General features: G+C 38.2%; 1 protein-coding gene across 11 annotated transcripts in view; it reads left to right on the top strand.

Annotated features, from left to right (window-relative positions):
- The first annotated feature begins 414 nt into the window (after positions 1-414).
- Positions 415-20,048, top strand: part of PPP1R9A (protein phosphatase 1 regulatory subunit 9A) — a 321,025-nt gene continuing 301,391 nt past the window's right edge. For 4 of the 11 annotated variants that reach the window (XM_058525771.1, XM_058525815.1, XM_058525797.1 and 1 more), the window contains exons 1-2: positions 473-827; positions 3,001-4,606. In XM_058525771.1, coding sequence (XP_058381754.1) covers positions 3,212-4,606 — 1,395 coding nt within the window. In that variant the 5' untranslated portion in view covers positions 473-827; positions 3,001-3,211. Of the gene's footprint in view, positions 439-472; positions 828-1,247; positions 1,271-1,466; positions 1,728-3,000; positions 4,607-20,048 lie in introns of those variants that run through there. The other 7 variants (XM_058525793.1, XM_058525822.1, XM_058525837.1 and 4 more) reach the window with 4 other exon arrangements.

Below are 20,048 nucleotides of genomic sequence, written 5' to 3' on the forward strand. Positions count from 1 at the left end.
TGCCTTGTAGAACATTAACCAGTTTTGCGTCTTTCCTGATTGACCATAAAGGTCTGTTCTTCACATTCTCATTTGAATGGGTTTCTTTATCTTGCTGGTTCTCTCCCTAATGGGTCAAATAATATTTTTGACACATCTTCATTTCATATTTCTATGAGAGCCATATTTTTACCTTCTTGAAAAATTATCCTTTAAGAGCTTCTATTCCAGAGTTTTGGGAGGATTGGTTTAAAGGTCTATATTGAAGGTCATGGTCAGTTTTATATTTTGCAGTAAGGCTGTAACACTTCCGGTGTTGTTTGGAAGGGGGAGGAGAGGGTACTGAGCATTTATAAAAGGGTGGGTCTGGGGGTGGGGGTCTGAAAAACTCTCTCCTGACAAGAAAGTCAGAAGACTTCCTCATCCCTTTCCTTTTAGCAGCGGAGCCTTAAGGTCAAGGTGGGTGTTAGGCGGCGCGCGCAGTGGCCTAGGTGGAGGCCACACGGGAGCTGGGCCTAAGTGTTGGCCTTCCAGGCCAGGAGAAAGGCCTGGGGTTTTAGATGCCCTGGGGTCATGGAGTTAACTGTAGCAGCGGGCAGCCCAAGAACCCAGTTCCCGCCGAACCACCAGTTCCCGGAGCAGAGAGGCGGACGGGGCCTAGAAGGACAGGCCTTGCCCCAGGCCTGAGAGGCCCCTCGCCCACGGCCGAGGGGGTGGGGCGGCCTCGCCTCGGGCCGGTGCTTTTCGCCCTGCGTTGGCCGCCAGAGGCTCCCTCTCTCTCCCTCTCCTGGGATTTTGCTGCCGGGCTCCCTCTCTCTGCGGCCCTAGAGTTAATCCCATCAGCCGAGGTGAGGCACCTGTTACCCCGGGCCTTCCTCACCGCCGCGGCCTCTCCCCCATTACACCCCGGCGCCCGGGCCAGCCAAACGGCCCGGCGCGGGTGGCCGCACGTGGGCGAAGCCCCTGCCCGGGCCGGCCCCCCCACCCCAGGCCGGCCCGAGTGTGCGAGCGCGTCGGGGCCCGGGCCGCCGCCCGCCCGCAATGGCGTTGGGGAGCGCAGCGCGCCTCCCGGGGCCGCCCGCCGCGGGCAGGGCGCGCGTGGGGGCCGCGGCGCGAGTGGAAGCGGCCGCCGCAGCCGCCCTCCGCGCTGCGCCGTGAGGAGCGGGTGGAGGGGCGCCGAGCGGGCCGGCGCGGAGCCGAGCGCGGCCACCGTGGGGCGGGGGGCGCCTCCGAGGAGGGGGTGGGAGCCGCGGCCGCCCGACCCTCCCCGCCGGCGGCGGCTCCCGCTCGGGTAAGGGGGAGGCTGTGCGCGGGGCGAGGAGTCGGGGAGGGTGGAGATGAAGAGGAAAAAAACCGGCATGTACAAAGGCTGAGTTGCAGGCTGGGGGTGGGGGTGGGTTGTGGTTGGGGAGCGATAGGTTGAGGATCGGAGGCATTATCAGTGGGATCTATTGTTTCCTGGCACATTGGGAGGAAAAACAAAGGGATTTATTATCATTACCCTGTAATTTTTTTTCTTTTTCTTTTTTTAATGTGGCCAGGGAGCTCGGCTCTCCCCGTGCCACACTGGGATCCGCCTGGCAGCCGCCGGGAGCCGCAGCCAATGTGTTAGGACTTCAGGTGCTTCTTGGCACAAAGCTAGACTGCGACCTCCTACCGTAGCGCTTGGCGTCACCTGCTCTCCCGGCCCTGCCCCGGGGCCGAGGGATTGCGTCCCGAACCAGGCTTGGGAATCGGCTGCCTCTCAAGTTGGTGTTATTTATGTTTGTCTTTTGTGAGGGCAGGTTTTGAATCCCCCGGCGGCCCCGTCTCCCCCGCCCCCGCCCCCTCGGGTTGGAAGTGGCGGGGGAGGGAGTGGGGTGTGTGCGCAGGGGGGAGGGGAGGGTGTGTGAGGCTTAAACAAATGTCAGGGTAGGAGATTGTCGATGCTTGACAAAAAAAACAGGCACCACACTCTGAAGCCTTTCTTGTTTGTCTGCATGGGCCATGCATGCGTGCTGGGCCAGGAGCCGAGTTTGGAGACGGTTTAAGTGAAAGTGTGTGCTTCCTCAGCTGATTGTGCGTGAGGGCGATAATGGCTCGGCCTAATATTAAAAAACAAAACAAAACAAAACAAAAACAAAACGAAAAATCTTTAGAACTACCTTATTTGCTCCTCAGCAGATCTTGGAGTATTTGATTACTGGCATAGTGATGTAAAATCCAGCTGTGGGCTAGAGGAAACCAGCAGGCATGCATTGGCGTTGCATTTTGAGCTTGTAGTAAGTTAGAGGCAAGTAGGAATAAACAAATCAGGACTGTGAAAAGAGGTTTCATGGTACATTTTTTTTCTGATCATCACATTCTCATGCATTTATTCCCATCATAGTCTACATCCTACTCTATAATTAATAGTATCCACTCTTAGGAAACTTCCAAATATTTGGTATAACTGAAGTTAGAGTGAAACTTATTGCCATTTAAGAACTTTCTTCTGCGTGTTTTGATCTGAAGTTGCACTAGTGTTGCTTTGGGTTTGCTGTAAATGAGAATATTGGACCAGAAAGAGTGAAATAAGCCTCTATAGGCATGTTTTGGAGTTTGTAAACATAGATTCCAAACTTTTAATTGTACTTAGAATGAATCTAAGTTCTACCTGATGTGGAGAATCCCAAGTGAAGTTCACTTTTCTGGATAGTTTGATGATTTCTTAAAGATCTGTGAACTGCTGGTTTCTTTTAAGGTCGTTCACAAAAGCAACCAAAACTTGGCTAAAGTGTTGCTTTCAAGTGTACTTATGTGTGTGTGTGTGTGTGTATGTTTTTGATTTTGGTAGGGATCTCCAAATTGTTTGAAACGTTTTTGTTACCAAAGACCAATCAGAGTTATAACTTTTCAATTCTTGGCTTTTAAATTCCCATTTCAATAAGTAAGTCTTCTGTTTGAGGTGTGGCTGAGCCACTTTGAAAAGTGTATATTAGTTGACTAAACATAAATTCAAATAAGTAAATGAATTCAGAAATTCATTCTTTTCTATTACAGATGAACCTCTAGTCTTGCTTTGAAAAGCCATTTTGTGTAACTCTTGACTGAATAATTTCCTAATACACCTGTTGGGAGGATCACTGACACAGTATGACATTTGAGAGGTACTTTTTCTTGACCAGATACTGGTGATTAGAGAAGAGAGGTGTTTTTTTTTTTTTTCCCCCCTGATCATTATGAACATTGGCTTTTTACTCCTGAAGTAAAAATGTTGAAAGCTGAGTCTTCAGGTGAACGAACCACTCTCAGAAGTGCCTCTCCTCACAGGAATGCGTATAGAACTGAGTTCCAGGCACTGAAAAGTACCTTTGACAAACCCAAGTCAGATGGAGAACAAAAAACAAAAGAAGGTGAGGGCTCCCAGCAGAGCAGGGGGAGGAAATATGGCTCCAATGTCAACAGAATTAAAAACCTATTTATGCAGATGGGTATGGAACCCAATGAGAATGCTGCAGTCATTGCCAAAACAAGGGGGAAAGGTGGACCTTCATCTCCTCAGAGAAGAATGAAGCCCAAAGAATTTCTGGAGAAAACAGATGGCTCGGTTGTTAAGTTGGAGTCCTCTGTTTCAGAACGAATTAGTAGATTTGACACAATGTGTGATGGCCCTTCATATTCTAAGTTCACAGAAACTCGGAAGTTGTTTGAGAGAAGTGTTCATGACTCAGGACAAAACAACCGATATTCCCCAAAGAAAGAGAAAGCTGGGGGGAGTGAACCTCAGGATGAATGGGGTGGTTTGAAGTCCAACAGAGGCAGTACTGATTCCTTGGACAGCCTTAGCTCCCGGACAGAGGCTGTCTCCCCAACCGTGAGTCAACTGAGTGCAGTATTTGAGGACACCGATTCCTCCAGTGCCATCACTTCCGAGAAGGCTGAAAACAATGAGTACTCGGTGACTGGGCATTATCCCCTGAATTTACCATCTGTTACTGTTACAAATCTTGACACCTTTGGTCACCTTAAGGATTCTAATTCTTGGTCTCCTCCAAGCAAACACGGTGATGATGCAGAGGATGCTCAGAAGAGTAATATAACTCCAGTACCGGAAGTGGTTTCAAAAAGTACCTCTCTAGCTTCGATGCCTAGTGAAGAGACACAGCAGAGCAAGGAAGCTGAGCACTCCACCTCTAACCAAGAGACTACTGACAGAATTGACAGAGACATTCCCGAAGAGCCTTGTGCTGAGGATAAGGCAATGCCAGAGTCTAAAATCCCTTCACCACAAAATGAACCTTTAGTAGACGCTGAAGCTAATTTGAGTGGGAGTGAGGCAGCAAGGCAACAGAAGAAACAACTAGCAGGTGGTGATTTTACCTCTCCTGATGCTTCTGGATCCAGTTGTGGAAAAGAAGGACCCGAAGATTCCAATAATTTTGAGAGTTCCCACGTTTACATGCACAGTGACTATAGTGTGTATAGGGTCAGATCCAGGTATCATTCAGACTGGGGAGAGACGGGCACTGAGCAGGATGAGCAGGAAGATAGTGATGAACACAGCTACTATCAACCTGATATGGAATACTCAGAAATCACTGGATTGCCAGAAGAAGAAGACATCCCAGCAAATAGGAAAATTAAGTTTAGTAGTGCTCCAATTAAGGTAAGTATATTTTCTCAGTTTGTTTTTGAAGTTTTTTCTAAGTTTTTTCTTCTTAGTATTTGGGCCTAACTGTATGTAGAATAGAGTTGACAACTATAAGGAATTCAAGGTGGTTGATATACACATGTTGTCAGGTGATTTTAAAGTTTGGAGTTTGAGAGATATCCATCAATATTTCCTAATGTGCTTTCTAGTTGTATAAACCGGTATTGAGTAATATTCAAGGTGAAGAAGTTTGGGGGGTTGTGAGATACATTCCAGTGGACTAGAGTATGAATAATATGAACACTGAAAACCAGGAGTGTTAATTCAAAATAGAATTACTTCTTTAACTAGTTTTACCTAAAATTACCCATAAATAATAAAATTTTCTGCATCTAAGCACTGTAGGATATGAGGTATAATGTACAATAGGAGAGTTAAGGTAACCCTGAAATAATATTCTTTGTTTACTTGCTTAAAAAATCTGAGTTGTCCTTTACTTAGGTGTAAGTGGATTGTGAGGAATGTTGGAAGTTCTTTTTGTACTGCTACGTGGTGGTGAAAGTTTGATTCATGGAAATATGTTAGCGGACTTAAGTACTTTGATTGGAAAGCTGTGACTGTAAATAGCTCAGAGTTCAGAATTTGTTATGCAGCTGTAAAGTAAAATTTTGTGCAAGGAAGTTAAATTGATTTGCCACTTCACGAATTTATTTTTACCTCTTAAAAACTGGGTAAATGCCAGTGGAATTCAGATGCTCTATTCTAATGACTTCACTTAGTTAACATTTGGTACAGAAGAATGGCACAAAGTACATCAGCAGCGGGTGGTGAAACATTATTAGCTGATAATGGCAATAGGGGCAGGAGGTGGTTGGTTGAGTATCAGAATCTCCTGGAGTGCTTTTTCAAAGTGTACTTGCCCACCAGCTCTGTCCAAAGATTCTGGCGTGCCCTCCTCGGGGAATCTGGAGGGCTGTGGTGGCAGAATGTGTAGTTTGAAACCACTTTCTAGGGGCTTCTAGCTTACACAGTATATATAGCCAAATTTATATATATATGATAGATTTGGAATTTGATATGGTATCTTTTAAAATTTTCTCCTCAAAATCTAAAATCATTGTCTATTGTTATTTCCATCTTATGAAACTTCCATATATGGCTGGAATATGTATAATTTACGTAGCAAAGAGAAATCTGACCTTGCTTTAATTATGAAATACTATTTTGAAATAAAGTTAATAATCTGTGGAATTATTTACAGGTATTAAGAGGGAAACTTTCATTTCATTAGTGTAAGGCAAAAGTTCTGCATCAGAATGGGCCATGTCAAGTTAAACTGTTTAGAATAACTAGAGATGTGAATTTAGTTTCTAAGTAAGCTAAGTTTCTTTGCTGTACTTTGCCACCTTCCTTTGCCCTTCTCTCCACTACCCCGTCAATTCTAGGTACTCTTTAGAGGTGCCTTTCTCTCATGCCTATCCAGTGAGCTCCTAAATTTCACCATTAGTGTTTCTTTTGCAAGTGCTACCCTTTGAACATTATCTTTCTACCCCTTAAGAAGAAAGCAATAAGATTAAATTGTTTCACGCTGAGCAAGGTAGGAATAAGTGAAATGAACTCTTCAAAGAGTTTGTTAAAACCAGTGACTGACTCCCTAAAGGCAGATAGCAGCTTCTGAAAATTTATCAAGTAGAATAGTACCCACTCAACCAAATGGAGCACCAGCCTTGTATCTGGGTCCTGTGCTGCACCAAACATAACTGCGCAGTAATAGGTTTAATGACTTTTGAAGGATTTATCATTGAAATATGGTTGTTCATATGTAAACAAACCAGGTTTTTGGGGATGATGTTTTGAAATTCGTGTTTTTTTCGTACTATTGCTTATAAAAATAAGCATCTTGCCTCGTAATTTTCATGTAATAAAGAGACTGTGTATTTCATATAACAAGAAATGAAATAGATTGCATACATTAAGTTTCACACATTTCATCAAGAACATAGATCAAGCATAAGATTTGTGAAACAGAAAGATAATGCATTGAGTTTTAGTGGACAGTTAGCAATACTGGTTGGAGTGGATTAAGTTTGCAAACAGAAGATTCATTCTTAGCCCTTTGGAATGAATAATACAATTACTCTCTCTTGTTGTTCCCATTGTTTAGCATGTAAGTGGATTCACTTGGAAATTGTGAGAGCTACTTTTCGGCTGGTAGTGGTGTAGATGGTAGTGTTGAGATTATTCTCCAATTAGGATTTTTGCCTTAGAGGGTGGTAATTCAATAAGTTTCTCGATAAGTATTTATTAATTAAATTCAGTAAGTATTTATTGAAGGCTTATCGTGTGTCTGTTTTCATGCTGTTAGCTGCAGAAGACACAAAAATTTGTAAGGTTATCTCTTTCCTCTGTGAGCTTGTAGAATCAATTCTTAAACACATGGTGTTTAAAATCCGTGTAAGACAGTGTAAAAACCTGTGCTGAAATGTCTAATGTCCTATGAGCACTTTAACTGTCCTTGGCTGTACTAAATGCATGGAGTGAACAGGATTTGATAGATCATTTGAAAGGGAATGTACTTAGCTATTCCATATGTGTGTTTCCTTATTCTTTTTATAAAGCTTTATTTATGGAATGGGAAGTTGTGATCCAACCTAAATCTTTTCCTTTGAAATTTAAATACACTCCCTCTTTTAGAAGCAATAGGGAGCATATTCCTTACAGAAATGATCTTTAGAACTTTTACATTCTTTTCCTGATATTCGCATCTTATTCTTCACTAGGGTGAATATTCTCAACACTGCTAGTCTTTTGTTTTGGATCTTTGTTTATGATGTTTGTGTATGTGATGATGTCCTCAGTTTGCATTGCAGTTCTTCTATTGTTATTTTAAATGGATATTGCCCTAAGATGTCTTAAATCTAGACCTAGAAAATCATCAAAATAATAGCTGATCTTTCCTGTGTAGTGCATTCCTTATACATAATTGTTGGTGACTTTTAGAAATGGTCGGATTGTTTCTTAATGGATAGATTGATGTGTTTCATAGTATTGTGGAAAATTAGAATAGGATTAATAATAGAAAATATAAAATCCAACTTTGAGATATGGAATGAGGGAGTGTTATGAACCATGCTAATTTGAGATGTGGAATTATGCCTTCTTTCTCAGGAATTTTTCAAAACCAAGGGATTTAATTAATTAAATTTGTCTTAGATAAATCAAGGATAGAAAGGGTGACGTTTTTCATTATTTTTTCTATTAATTTGGAACATTTACTGAGCCCTTACTATATGACAGGAACAACGTCAGTGTAATAAATACATAAAATGGCTGGAGCTGATAAAGTCAGCCACTGCTGGTAGGTGGGAAGTGGACAGCTGTTAAGGACGCTTCCTAGACTATTCTGCTCAACTGTGTTCTTGGATGATCTTTCTAAGGTCACTGCAACTTTATTAAGGAAATCTAACCCTTCCTCTGTTTCTGGTAGCCTTATGTCCTTTGGATTGGTGTTCTTAAAGCATGACATATCTGAGAAAGGGTATTTTCATAATTCCCAGCAAGAAAGAGATTGCAGGGTTAACGTTGAGGTGCATTGTGCTACACTTTTCAGAGTGTTTTCTCAGACTGTACGGAGCTTTACAGAACTGGAGTTCAATGGAAAATCACCAAGGGCAGCAATGCTTCTCTAAACCTTACATGAGAGTTGTTAACAATGGATCCCTTAGCATTCTTTCCCTTTTTTGGGGCTCTGAGTTGTTGTCAGGGGGTCCATGAGGCCTTTTATTCAAGATGGTATGCAGAGTATAGTTCGGAGATCCAAATGTCTGTCTTTGTGGAGCTTTTTCTTGCTAACAGTCGTGATCAGTGCTTCTTAAATTTTAATATGCCTGTGAATCACCTGGGGATCTTTTAAAATGCAGATTTCTGATTCAGTAGGTGTTCGTGGGAAATTACCTTGATGCAGTGGTTAGCCTCTAGTTATAGTAGCAGCTGTCCCAGAAGTTATGGAATAGACAGGCTTAGCAACCAAATTAAAATGCTTGAATCACACAATTTATCAAATCAGCTTAAAACACACAGCCAGAAGCGAGAGGAGAGCTATGGGGTAAGTTAACACATGGTGCAAACAAGGTTGAAAGGACCACACTTCTTAAGACCTGGGTACACAATATTCATATGTCGTGTCCCTCTCTCTTTCACATCAGCCTTCCCCTTTGATGGTGTGATTATGACGACTTGAGTTGACATTTGCACAGGGAGTCCACAGACTAGTGATGCCCTGAGCTAATGATACATACTTGCTCTATCGAAGAGAGTGGGGACAAGTACACTTAGATACCCCTGTAGCTTTGCTGTTTGCCTGCTGATGAGCCATGGGTTTTATTTGCGTTTCTTGGGTAGAGCATCTTTGGGTCCAGGATAGGACCATACTGAGTGTCCTCAGTGGGTGGCTGATCCAGAGATGATGTAGCTCTCAGTCCAGAGATGGCATGGTGATGAGTTGGTCTTTCCATCCCTTTCTATCTACAAGTAAACCTCTTGTTTCTTAAATCGTATTTTCTATTTTGGAATATCTTTCAGGTTTACTAACTTACCTATTTTTAACACATTTGTGAATTTTGCCTTCGTCTTACAAGCTTCAAAGCTCTCATTGTCTGTATTTAATTGAGCCTCTGAGTGTTGCCTCTATCTCATAATCTATTAGCTTACTTACCCAATGATTATCACTTCTTATGAGTTTCATCCATTCCATTTGTTTTCTTGACCTTTAAACAGAATTTAATATTCTTGAACAATACAGAAAACTCACAAAACAGTAGGTCTGGGGTGAGATTTTGCATTTCTAACATACTCTCAAGTTGGTGGTGTTGCTGCTAGTCAACAGACCACTCTTTGGAGTATGATTTTGAAGAACAATCTTCTAGCTTTTGAAACAGGCAGGTCACAAAATGTTGGGGAAGCTCATTTAACAAATCTACCTTCCAGACAGGTCTGCTATAGCTAGTTGTGTGGAATAATATTCTTTGAAAACAGGTGTAAACTTGTAAAGTACATAAGGAACCCTGTTTCTGGATACCAAAGTGGGTTATGATCCCTAAATTCATAAGGAGTTTGGGTCATTAAAAAGTCACGTCCTAGACTCTTTGTGTGGTCTAAGTTTTTACTTATAAAAGGGTATAGTAGGAGAAAGTTCTTGATAGATTCAGAAATTCCATTCCTCTCCTTCTTTTGGAAGCCTAAATTAATACAATTCTAGAGAGCGTATAAGAATTGTCATCTTATTTAGCTTGCTTTTATTTGGATGACTTTGATATCAAACCATTTAAGTTGGTTCCTTTTAAATTTTGATGTTTTGTAACCTATGGTTCATAACCAGGTAAATATGTCAAATATTTTAATGTACTGTGTAAAATCAAATAATGAATATTTATTGAATGAACCCCTTCCCTAGTATCAAGTGTATATACTAATACCTCTTTTTATTTTTTCACTGCACACTGGTCATTTGGTATTTAAAAAGGGATTCTTTTCTACAGGAAACTATTATAGACGTTTGCTGGCATTTATTTTAGTAGAAAGATTTAAAATTTCTTGCTTTTCGCATTATCAATAATATTTTGTCTTCCCTTCTAAACTTTCTTACAAAGGACACTAGTTGTTGGGTTAACGGACTTTAAAGATAAGAGACTGAATTTGGGGGAAAATAACTTCCTGTTAACGTTATCCGTACATTGTTTACCTTATTAACTCAGTTATATGCCCATCAGCAGTAATTTGATTTAAATCTCATCTGCATTAGATTTTTTCCTAACATCTTACTTCTTCACGACTCAAAAAGAAAAAAGGTTTCAGAATTTCTGTAGGAAAATACAATTAGATGTAGAGTAAATTCTGTATAAACAAAACAAATATTACTATATTAAACTCCGAATATCATTTCTTGGTTTTTGTGCTGTTATCTAACTTAATGTTTTTTCATAATTTTCTGTGCCCTTCCTTTTTGGATCTATTTCATTTTTGTTCTTTTGCTTTATTGTATTCTACAGTTCTCATTTTGAATCGAAAGAAAACTTTTCAAGTAATGCTTCATATTTTTTCTTCCTCGTCACTTTAAAAATTTTCCCCTGGTTCTAATCTCTTCATTTTGGTTTGTGACATAGAAACTTAAAGATGAAAAATACTTAAAGGTAATCTAGTGTAATTTCCTACTCACTTCAGTTAGCCCTTCAATAGCATATTGCTGACAGATGATCATTTAGCTTCTGCTTGAATAATTCCACTTATGGGGAGTTTATTATTTTGCAAGGTAAAAGGAAAGTCAGAAGGGGGGACATGCTGTGTGTGTGTCTGTGTGCATGCACATGCACGTGTATGTGCTTATTTTCACTTTTTTAATTTGCAATTTTTTATTGAGATAAAATTCAAATAACATAAAATTCACCATTTTAAGGTGTATAATTCAGTGGTTTTCAGTATATTCACAATGTCATGCAATCATCACTATTATCTAATTCTAGAACATTTCCATTACCTTAGAAAGAAACCCTGTGCCTGTTAACAGTCACTCCCAATTCCCCTTCTTCCCGCATCCGTTGCCAAACACTAATTTACTTTCTGTCTCTATGGATGTGCCTCTCCTGGCCATTTCGTATAAATGGAATCAGGGGCATGCTTTTTAAAAGGAATGTTGGAGACACAATGAGTATAGCTTGGGATATGTTAAAATTTAAGACACTGTGGGACAGCAGACTATAGGAGAGTCTAGAGAGCAAAGGCAAAAGAATTTTCTGGATGATGACATGGTCTAAAGATTGACAAGATGTGGGAGCAACAAATGCTGTCTACCCTGTTACGCAGTTTCATAGAGAGAAAGAAGACAGGAAGCTGAGGAGATAGCAGGGTCCAGGAGTGAATGAAGGTACTTATAAACTGAGGCAGAACAGTTTATGTGGCAAAGAGGATGGCTGGTATATTTCCCTTGTGGGGCACTGCACTTCTGTTCATGTAACCTGAAATTCCTATTGATGAAGCATGAGTGTTTGCTTCAGCTTAGGGTTTCTTTAAAGGCACAAACAGCACTAATGCTAATTTTCCTCTTTATGTTGGTCTTTTCTAGCATGAAGGGACCCTTGTCCTTTTCTAATCATCCGATGCTAATTTCCACCCTACTGCTCTTATGTTGTTGCTTTCATTATTCTTTTATGTTGATTGGAATTGTTCATGGACGAACTTCACTCTTTATTTTTAAAATTCTCCTCATCCTTCAATTAGGGTTTTCATATGCCATACTTGCTATTATCTGTTAGCATAACCATCTGTGAGATGAGTGATTTTGGGCAGGTATTTATTTAGTTTATTGCACATTGTCTACTGAAGCATACTATAACTATTAAATATTATTAACTGGTGATGAAAGTAACACCAAGAGTTACTTGATATTCTGTGAACTTGGACAAATTTGCTTCTTGAGGCCCCAGTTTTCTTATTTGTAATTGAGGTTGTCTTACCTGTAATTTATCACTAAGACCCCATCTCAGCTTTAACATCTTGTGATTCTCTCTTAAACATATTTGTAGAGTACTATTATCATAAATATTTGAGCTCTTATTTCAAAGGGAAAATTTTGTTGAGTTATCAAAATGAAGAATTTATATTAAATTGCTCTTGAGAATGTTATTTATGCTATATAGTAGAAACTTTAAAATGATTAAAATATTAAATCCAAGGGAGTACTTTTGTATAGAGTGGCTTTTTAGAGCAACGTGACTTTTGAAAGTATGGTTTGAACTATATATTAAGACACCCTGCGAGGAACCTAAGAATAAAGAAAGAAATGTTTTGTAATATAGTTGCTGACATATTAATTGCTTCACTCACTTTTGTTCTGGAAATAGCTTCATAGCACAGTTCAACATGATTGAGATATTGATAATTTTTTGCACAATTCCTGATTTTTCAGCCTAACTTGCTCTCTCTCTCTCTTGCATCTGTCCTTACAAAAAGGACAAAGAAACAGGCAGAGTATGAAGATATCCAGAAATTTTATATTTTAGGAGGAGGAAAGTTTTGTTCTTTGCTTATTTAATCCATTTCAGAGAAGTTTAAAAAAAGCATTTGTAGAGTTAAAACTGTTCCCTGTATATTTATGTATGAGGAAAAGTGGTTTTAAATGAAACAGCTTACAGACATGTTAGTCACCATCTCTCTTTCTTAAGTCAGATAAGTTTTTTTTTCTGGGGAAAGCTATGCTTCCAAATTGTTTTCTGTACTAGCTGAAATACAGTGGGCTGGATTGGGTCACATAGTGGTTGGCCAGGGTCGAAAAGGTAAACAGAGTCATGGAGACCATAGAGACTTCTGTCTAGAAGTGTCCAGGTGAGAGGCTTCCAGAATAGTTATTTGGTGTTTCTCCCTTGATGCTTTTGGACTGCCATGGCTCTGAGAGACTGAGAGGCTCTGTGCCGTGAGTCTGTCATTGTGCAGTGAGCTGGACCTTTCTCTCTCATCCACTTCAGATCTCTCCTTCAAAAATTACTTTTTACTTTTACTCTTCTTTCAAAAATATGTCAGGCTAGAGCTTCATGGAGGGTACATTCATACTGGAAAATTTGTCTAATGTTGAATACAAAGATTTAAAATAGTACTCAAAGTCAGAGGTGCCTGTTCAGGCTTTTGAAGAGTTTTCTTCCACTGTAAGGGAAAAACAGGCTTACTGGTTAGTTTTTAAGATCCACTTGTGAGTCAATGCTATATTGATGGGTTCTTTTACTAAGCACTTGTTTCAGATAAAATAGATGTGAAAAGTTGTTTCATAAAGGAAGAAAAAGACATGAATTCACACTTTTCATTATAAATCAACTGATATAAGCATTTTTTCTAAAGAACCCATTTTTCAGGGGAAAGGCAAAACGTATTGTGAGGTGTTTGACTATCATCTTGTGCACTAATACATAAAATGTATTTATTTTTAGAAGTTTATTCTGTAGGTAGAATAATAAAGTGCAGTAATTTAAGTTGTGTATCAGTTATTTTACAATACGCTATGCCCAGATCATCCATTTCCTCTCAGAAATTTTAAGACTGAGCGCTGAACATTAAAACCAGCCAACACACAAAGAAACCTTATGAGGAATAAAAGATGGACCAGAAATGAAAACCTATGATATAATAGGGAAAGCAGAATATAAGAATGATAATAATGTAGATCAGGTCTTCATTAACTTTTGATACTTGTGCATAACACTAAATTAACATTAAAAGGGAATTAACCCTATATACAGTTTTTTGTTAAGCATCTAGAATTATCTATGATTATTTATTTAGGATTGATTTCTAGAAATAAAATTATTGGCTAAAATATTTTAAAGCCCCTGATGCATACTACCTGAATTATTATTCAGAAAGGTTGTATTAGTTTATAATTAGCACTGCATTGGAATGGTTTTCTCACAATCCCTGCATCAGCACTTGGTATCATTTATATACTTTATAGTTTTCAGTTTGGTAGGTGAAAAATGTCTCTCATAATTTTTGTGTACTATGTTGATTTATTGGTGAGGTTGAGTGTTTTCATAGGCCATTTTTAGATATGAGTTCTGCGTGTTGTTTATTGCCTTTTTTTGTCAATGATTGTTAGTGAGGAATATATGAAAGTGTTGTTTGTCTTGGTAGAAAGTGAAAAAGGATTCACGTATCCAAAATAGGGAATGTTTAAATTCATTATGATATGTACGTATAGTGTAGTAGGATAAAGTTGTTATAAATCATATTTTCTAAAATTTTTAAAGATAAGAAATACTTCATAATATACTATAGGGTAAAAAGATTGGTTAAATACTTAATACGCATTTTTATCACAATTTTATTTTTAAAGTATGTGTATTTGCATGTAGAACAAAGATTGAAAGCACATACATCAAAGTGTTAACTGTGATAATTTGTGGGTGGAGAGAATAAAGGTGATGCTTAAAAATTTTTTTATTTTTCTAGATTTACTAAATTTTCTACAACGAGCATATGTCATTTCTTTAATTATATAAAAAAGGTGATAGGGGACACAATTGGACTGATCAGCAATAACAACTTAAGAAGTTGAGAAAAACATTTTTTAATACTGTCCAGGATTCTAATAATTAATTTTTTAATGTAATTCTTTTTGGAGGTCAGTAAGTCACAGAAAAAAATTTGCGTTGAAGAGTGTAAACTTGTGGAAGACTGAAGAAGGTATTGGTTTGAGAAAATGGGTGAACTTTTGACAGTTGAATTCATTAAGTGCATACTTTTTAATCCTTGTTAAAACTGATCCCACATTTGTGGTTAAGCTTATAAGTATTATATGGGTGAAGACCTTCCAATGTATTTTAAATTATGATAGCATTTGCATAAGTGTTATATATTTTTCTTGAGTTGCTGTTGTGTGCATGATATCCTAACGTGTTACTTAAAATATGCTTTTAAAAACTAGGTGTGTATTCTGGGTTTGCTGTGAAAAATATGTTAATGGATAGTTTTACTAAAAATAATAAATATTTGTTTAAAGAAAGCATAACAGTTCTCCTGTGTGAGATCATGTCTTTCTTTTTGATCTGTTAAATTATTGAGCCTCAATCAGCCATCTCTCTCAGCTGAGAGAGATGTCAAGTTGTTTAGTGTCTTGCCTGTATGTAGTCCTATGAAAACACTTGCATGCACTCAGTTAAAAACAGGATTTTGAGTTCTGGCCCTCCACAGTGTCCTTTTGAATATGTTTCCTGTTCCAAAACACCAGCCAATATGTAGTTTCCTGTTGTTCTTAACAAAAGTTTTAGCTGAAAAGAGATTCATTTGATATATGATTAGACTATATGATAGTATATAATATTTTTAGGTGGAGTCAAAGGGTCAATTCCTTTCATGCACTGGATAGTGTTCTACCTTTGAAAAGCTTTGGTAGAAATGCTGGAGTATATAAATGATTAGAAAATATTTTTGTTGGATAGCAGAGTTTTCTGAAATTAGAAGTTTAAAATATTCCTTCTGGCCTAATTAGATCGACGGGTACTTCAAATCTTATCGTTTTAAGCAGTTCTGGCATTTTATAAACTCTGGTGATGGCCTCAATTATCTTACTTTATAATCTGGTGCTGCATTATCATTTTTCATTAGGTAAACTTAAATCTTACTACAATATGACTAATAAATTCTATTTGTATTTTATTGAATATTGAGTTTATAGTAGTAATACTTAGATGATCATATATAATTGTAAGGATTATTTAGGGGAAAAAAGGCAACATTATTATGCACTCAACCAATTTTGAGATGAAACTTGTCTTTTTCTGTTGGAGACTGTGATGCTTGTGGAATTTTTATATTGCTGGTTCATTTTCTGAATAATGAGTTCTGTAAGTAGTACGTTTAAGGAACTAGAGAGCTCTAAGGAGGTTGCCCCATTTGCAGATATAGCTATCTTTTAAAGTTACTAGGTTTTGGCTCTTGTTATCTTGTGAAATTCTTACCCTCAATCTAGAAAGGAACCATTGACTAAGTAGAGTTGATCCGTATCATTGGAGGATGGTGGAAATAAACTGTAAATATCGATATGAAATATTTTTGAAGGTGTCTTTTTTCCATGTCTTGTTTTTAATGTTTAGGTAGTATATTAATCAGGGTTCTCCAGAGAAACAGAACCAGGATGTATGTGTGTGTTTGTGTGTGGGTGTGTGTGTATACATATATGTGTCTATATACACGTGTATATATGTATATATATAGAGAGAGAGAGAGGGAAAGAGAGAAAGAGAAGGAGAGATATTTATTTAAGGAATTGGCTCACGTGATTATGGAGGCTGGTAAGTCCAAGATCTGCAGAGTGGGCTGGTAGGCTGGAGACCCAGGGAAGAGCTGATGTTGCAGTTCAAGTCCAAAAGCTGTCAAACTGGAGACCTATGGAATGACTCAGCCTGGAGATTCAGGGTTCAAATCCAATGGCCATCTGCTGGAGAATTCCTTTTTGCTCGGGGAAGTCAGTCTGTTGTTCTAGTCAGGCCTTCAGCTGATTATATGAGGCCCACCCACATTATGGAGGCCAGTCTGCTTTACTCAAAGTCAACTGATTTCACTGTTAATTTCATTCAAAACCACCTTCACAGAAACATCCAGAATAATGTTTGGTTGAGTATCTGGGCATTGTGGCCCAGCCAAGTTGACACATAAAATTAACTGTCACAGTCAAGTTTTGTTATTTAGTTGTACCCTCTGAAGCTGTTTCAGGGAAAAAACTCTTTTTTCCCACATAACTTAGTGGAGAAGTTGTTCTTTTCCTCTGTCATTCTTAGAAACCCCGCTGAAGGGGTTCTTCCTCTTGGGGCAGTATGCAGTAGTAGGAGCAGGAAGATCACTTGGTTTCGAATCAGACCTGGGTTCAGATCCTACTGACATATGATCTTCTTAAGAAAATTTGTTTAAACTTTGAAGGCAGAAACTTTATCTGTTTTGGTTGTATCTCTAAGACTGTCACACTGCCTGGCACATAGTAGGCACACAATCAGTGTTAGTAACCTTTGATGTCCATCACCCATGCTCCTTCCCCTTTCCTGTTCCCTTCCCCCCCTCTGAAGGTCTGAATTCAGATGATGGTGATAATATTTGTACATGTATAATGATTGTATAATTTATTTATAGGTAAAATTCTTCAAGTTAGCAGTTATAAATGAAAGTTGAGTGATTCCATTACAGATTCTAATCTTTTCTGGCCTCTGCTGTGGCTTGCTGAAACTGTTGTACTCTTTCATTTGGGAAATCTCAGTGTATTGCCCTGTATGTTAATGACAGTTTATAAGTAACCAGAAACAGTCATTAAAGTATGGTTGCATGAGATATGGCTGTGAGGGTTGAAGGGGGAGAGTATTCATTTTGCCTTAACTTTACTTCTGCTTTGAGTGAATGCCCAAACTTGTAATTAGTTGCAAGAGAATATAAAAATTGAGGCTCCATATGAGAGTTGTAAAGCTACTTATTCAGAAATCACAGTAATTTGCTTCAACTTTGGTAACTTGAGTATGTGAGTGTATTTGTATTCTTACATGAAAATTTAATTAAAGAAGGCAGTTGAATTATTTCTTACCATTTAGTCCCTTCTCCACCTTTTATTTCCTGGCCTGTTTATTAAAATGTGGTTTCTTTTCTTCTTTTCAGTGATTAGAAAGAAATTAGTTTTTTGGATCATTCTGCCCTCCACCTCCTTGATATTGATTTTAGAAATCTCCTTGGTTTTAATTCCAGAGCTAAGTTATAATTTTATAATTATTTTGGTAGCCAGTTGTGTCATTCTTTAATCAGGCTCTTCCTGAGTATGGCTTTTGTTTATCCAGAAAACAGTTTTCCATTTTTCTCAGTGACTTGTAAGTAATTAGTAATAAACTGCATGGGAACAAATAATCCAAGGTCTTCAAATCATATTTTTTGTCTGTATGTTTCCTCCATGAATTATATTATCTGGAAGATGTCTGACAGTTGTTACTAGGCTAAAATATGAAATGGCTTTGCTTGCTCATGTAAATTTGTTTATGTAAAAAATGTGTATCATTTGCTCTAGGCAGAAATAGCTTTTAACAGCACTTTCTAAGGAAGAGGATTGCTAAGCTGTTTTCTGCATTTTTCTTTTTAGATAAAAATATAGAACTTTTTTGAGAGTTTATGTACATTTCTGGAGACACAAAAAAGGTGTTCTGTAAAAAATCACCTTTTAGTGCTAGTGATGTTGGTGAGAATATGTGACAGTATGGACGTTTAACATGTTATTTGAATGAATTGAGCCCTTATGTCAAATGTGATGTTATTACTGCTGATGATATTTTTTGTTTTGAGATTAATATGATTATAAAATTCTGTATGGGCATTAGTCAAGGTTGATAAATTGTTATTCAGGTGTTTATAAATAACTGGTTATGCTGCTGTTATTTAGAGAAGCATTGTCTTCTGAATTGATTGATAACAATCAATGAATATTTTTGACTATACTTATGTGTTGAGCTTTGGGCTCTGTTGTGTGGATATTAAGATAAATAACACAACTTGTTGCTTCTCAAGAAAGTTATAGTCTTGTGAAGGAGATAGAGAAGAAAACATTTATAGAATAGTGTAATAGTGCTGTGGTATATACAGAAGATGACCATATGTCTTTTATTGTCCAAACTGTGACGCTTTTCAGAATAAAAAAGGGGTTAATAATAATTATACATATTTGAGAAATTGGATAGTCTGTGTGTGTGTGTTTTATTGTTTTAAATAAGAGCATAGGCTATTGCTTAATCTTCTTTGTATCGCACAATGTCTGTGGTGACCATATAATTTATTCTCAAACTGGGACACTTTTGGGTAGTGAAAGGAGTGCTGTTAATACTTACATTAGGACAACAGACATAACCTAGGACTGACCCAGGGCAGCCAATACACATGGTCATCTACATATAACAGGGTGCAGAGGTGCTCCTGAGCAGGAGTGTCTACCTTCATTGAGATGAGGGGAATCATCAGGGAGGGCTTCTTAGAGGAAGTGATACTTGAAGCTTTAAAGATGAATAAGAACTAATTAGATAGGGAAGTGGGACATCCTAAATTGAGGGAAAAGCATGTTTGAGGTAACTGCAAATAAATCAGAACAACTGGAGGAACAGTGGGGTGTGTGTGTGTGCGTGTGTGTACGTGTAGTGTAAGAGTGTAGGCAGCTAGTATTTCAAGGAGGGACTTGTGTACTAAGGGGTTGGAAATTAAGTGCAAACTATGGAGAGTCGTTGAACAACTTAAGGGGTAGATGACCTCATCATTTTCCTGTAGTGCTTCCCTCTTATATGTTGGTGGTTATGGAAGGTTGGAGGAAATCTATCGGTTCTCTATTCTTTCTCTTTTATTCCCTCTGTTCTTTCAATGAACATTTATCTTAGAAGCTTTCAACCAACTTCCGTTTAACTAACTTGCTAGGTTAACTGATATTTTCCATTTGCTGGATAAAACATACTGACTAATGTCCATCTGAGTGATTCTAGCTCGTGGACTGTTCTTTAGTATGCCCTCACTACTTATCCTGTCAAACTGAGTTGTAGGCTAATTATAAGTTGGTCATGTACATTTCTGAACCTGTTTTTGCCTACTTCTTGTCTTTCTAAGTGTGTATTTAACTCAATATTATGTAAATTGATGAAATATGAGTGTGAAAAGAAAGTTGTTTTTTCTATAAAAATGTAAATTGAATTTTTTGGGAAGATCTGATAAAGAGGTCACTTAAAAATCTGGTTGTTGAATTAAATGAGGGTGATATGGATGAAGAAATCTGTTGGAAGAAATATCTAAAAAGATCTACCACCCAGTTATTTTGCAAGTGTCTTTCAGTTTTTGCTCCACTTTAAGGCCAAACTGGCCTCATAGCCCATGCATTTTGCAGAAAGATAATGCTGATGGTTAATCTGCAAACCTAAAC

This window comes from Diceros bicornis, chromosome 3 (assembly GCF_020826845.1).
Source record: "Diceros bicornis minor isolate mBicDic1 chromosome 3, mDicBic1.mat.cur, whole genome shotgun sequence".
Lineage (NCBI taxonomy): Eukaryota > Metazoa > Chordata > Mammalia > Perissodactyla > Rhinocerotidae > Diceros > Diceros bicornis.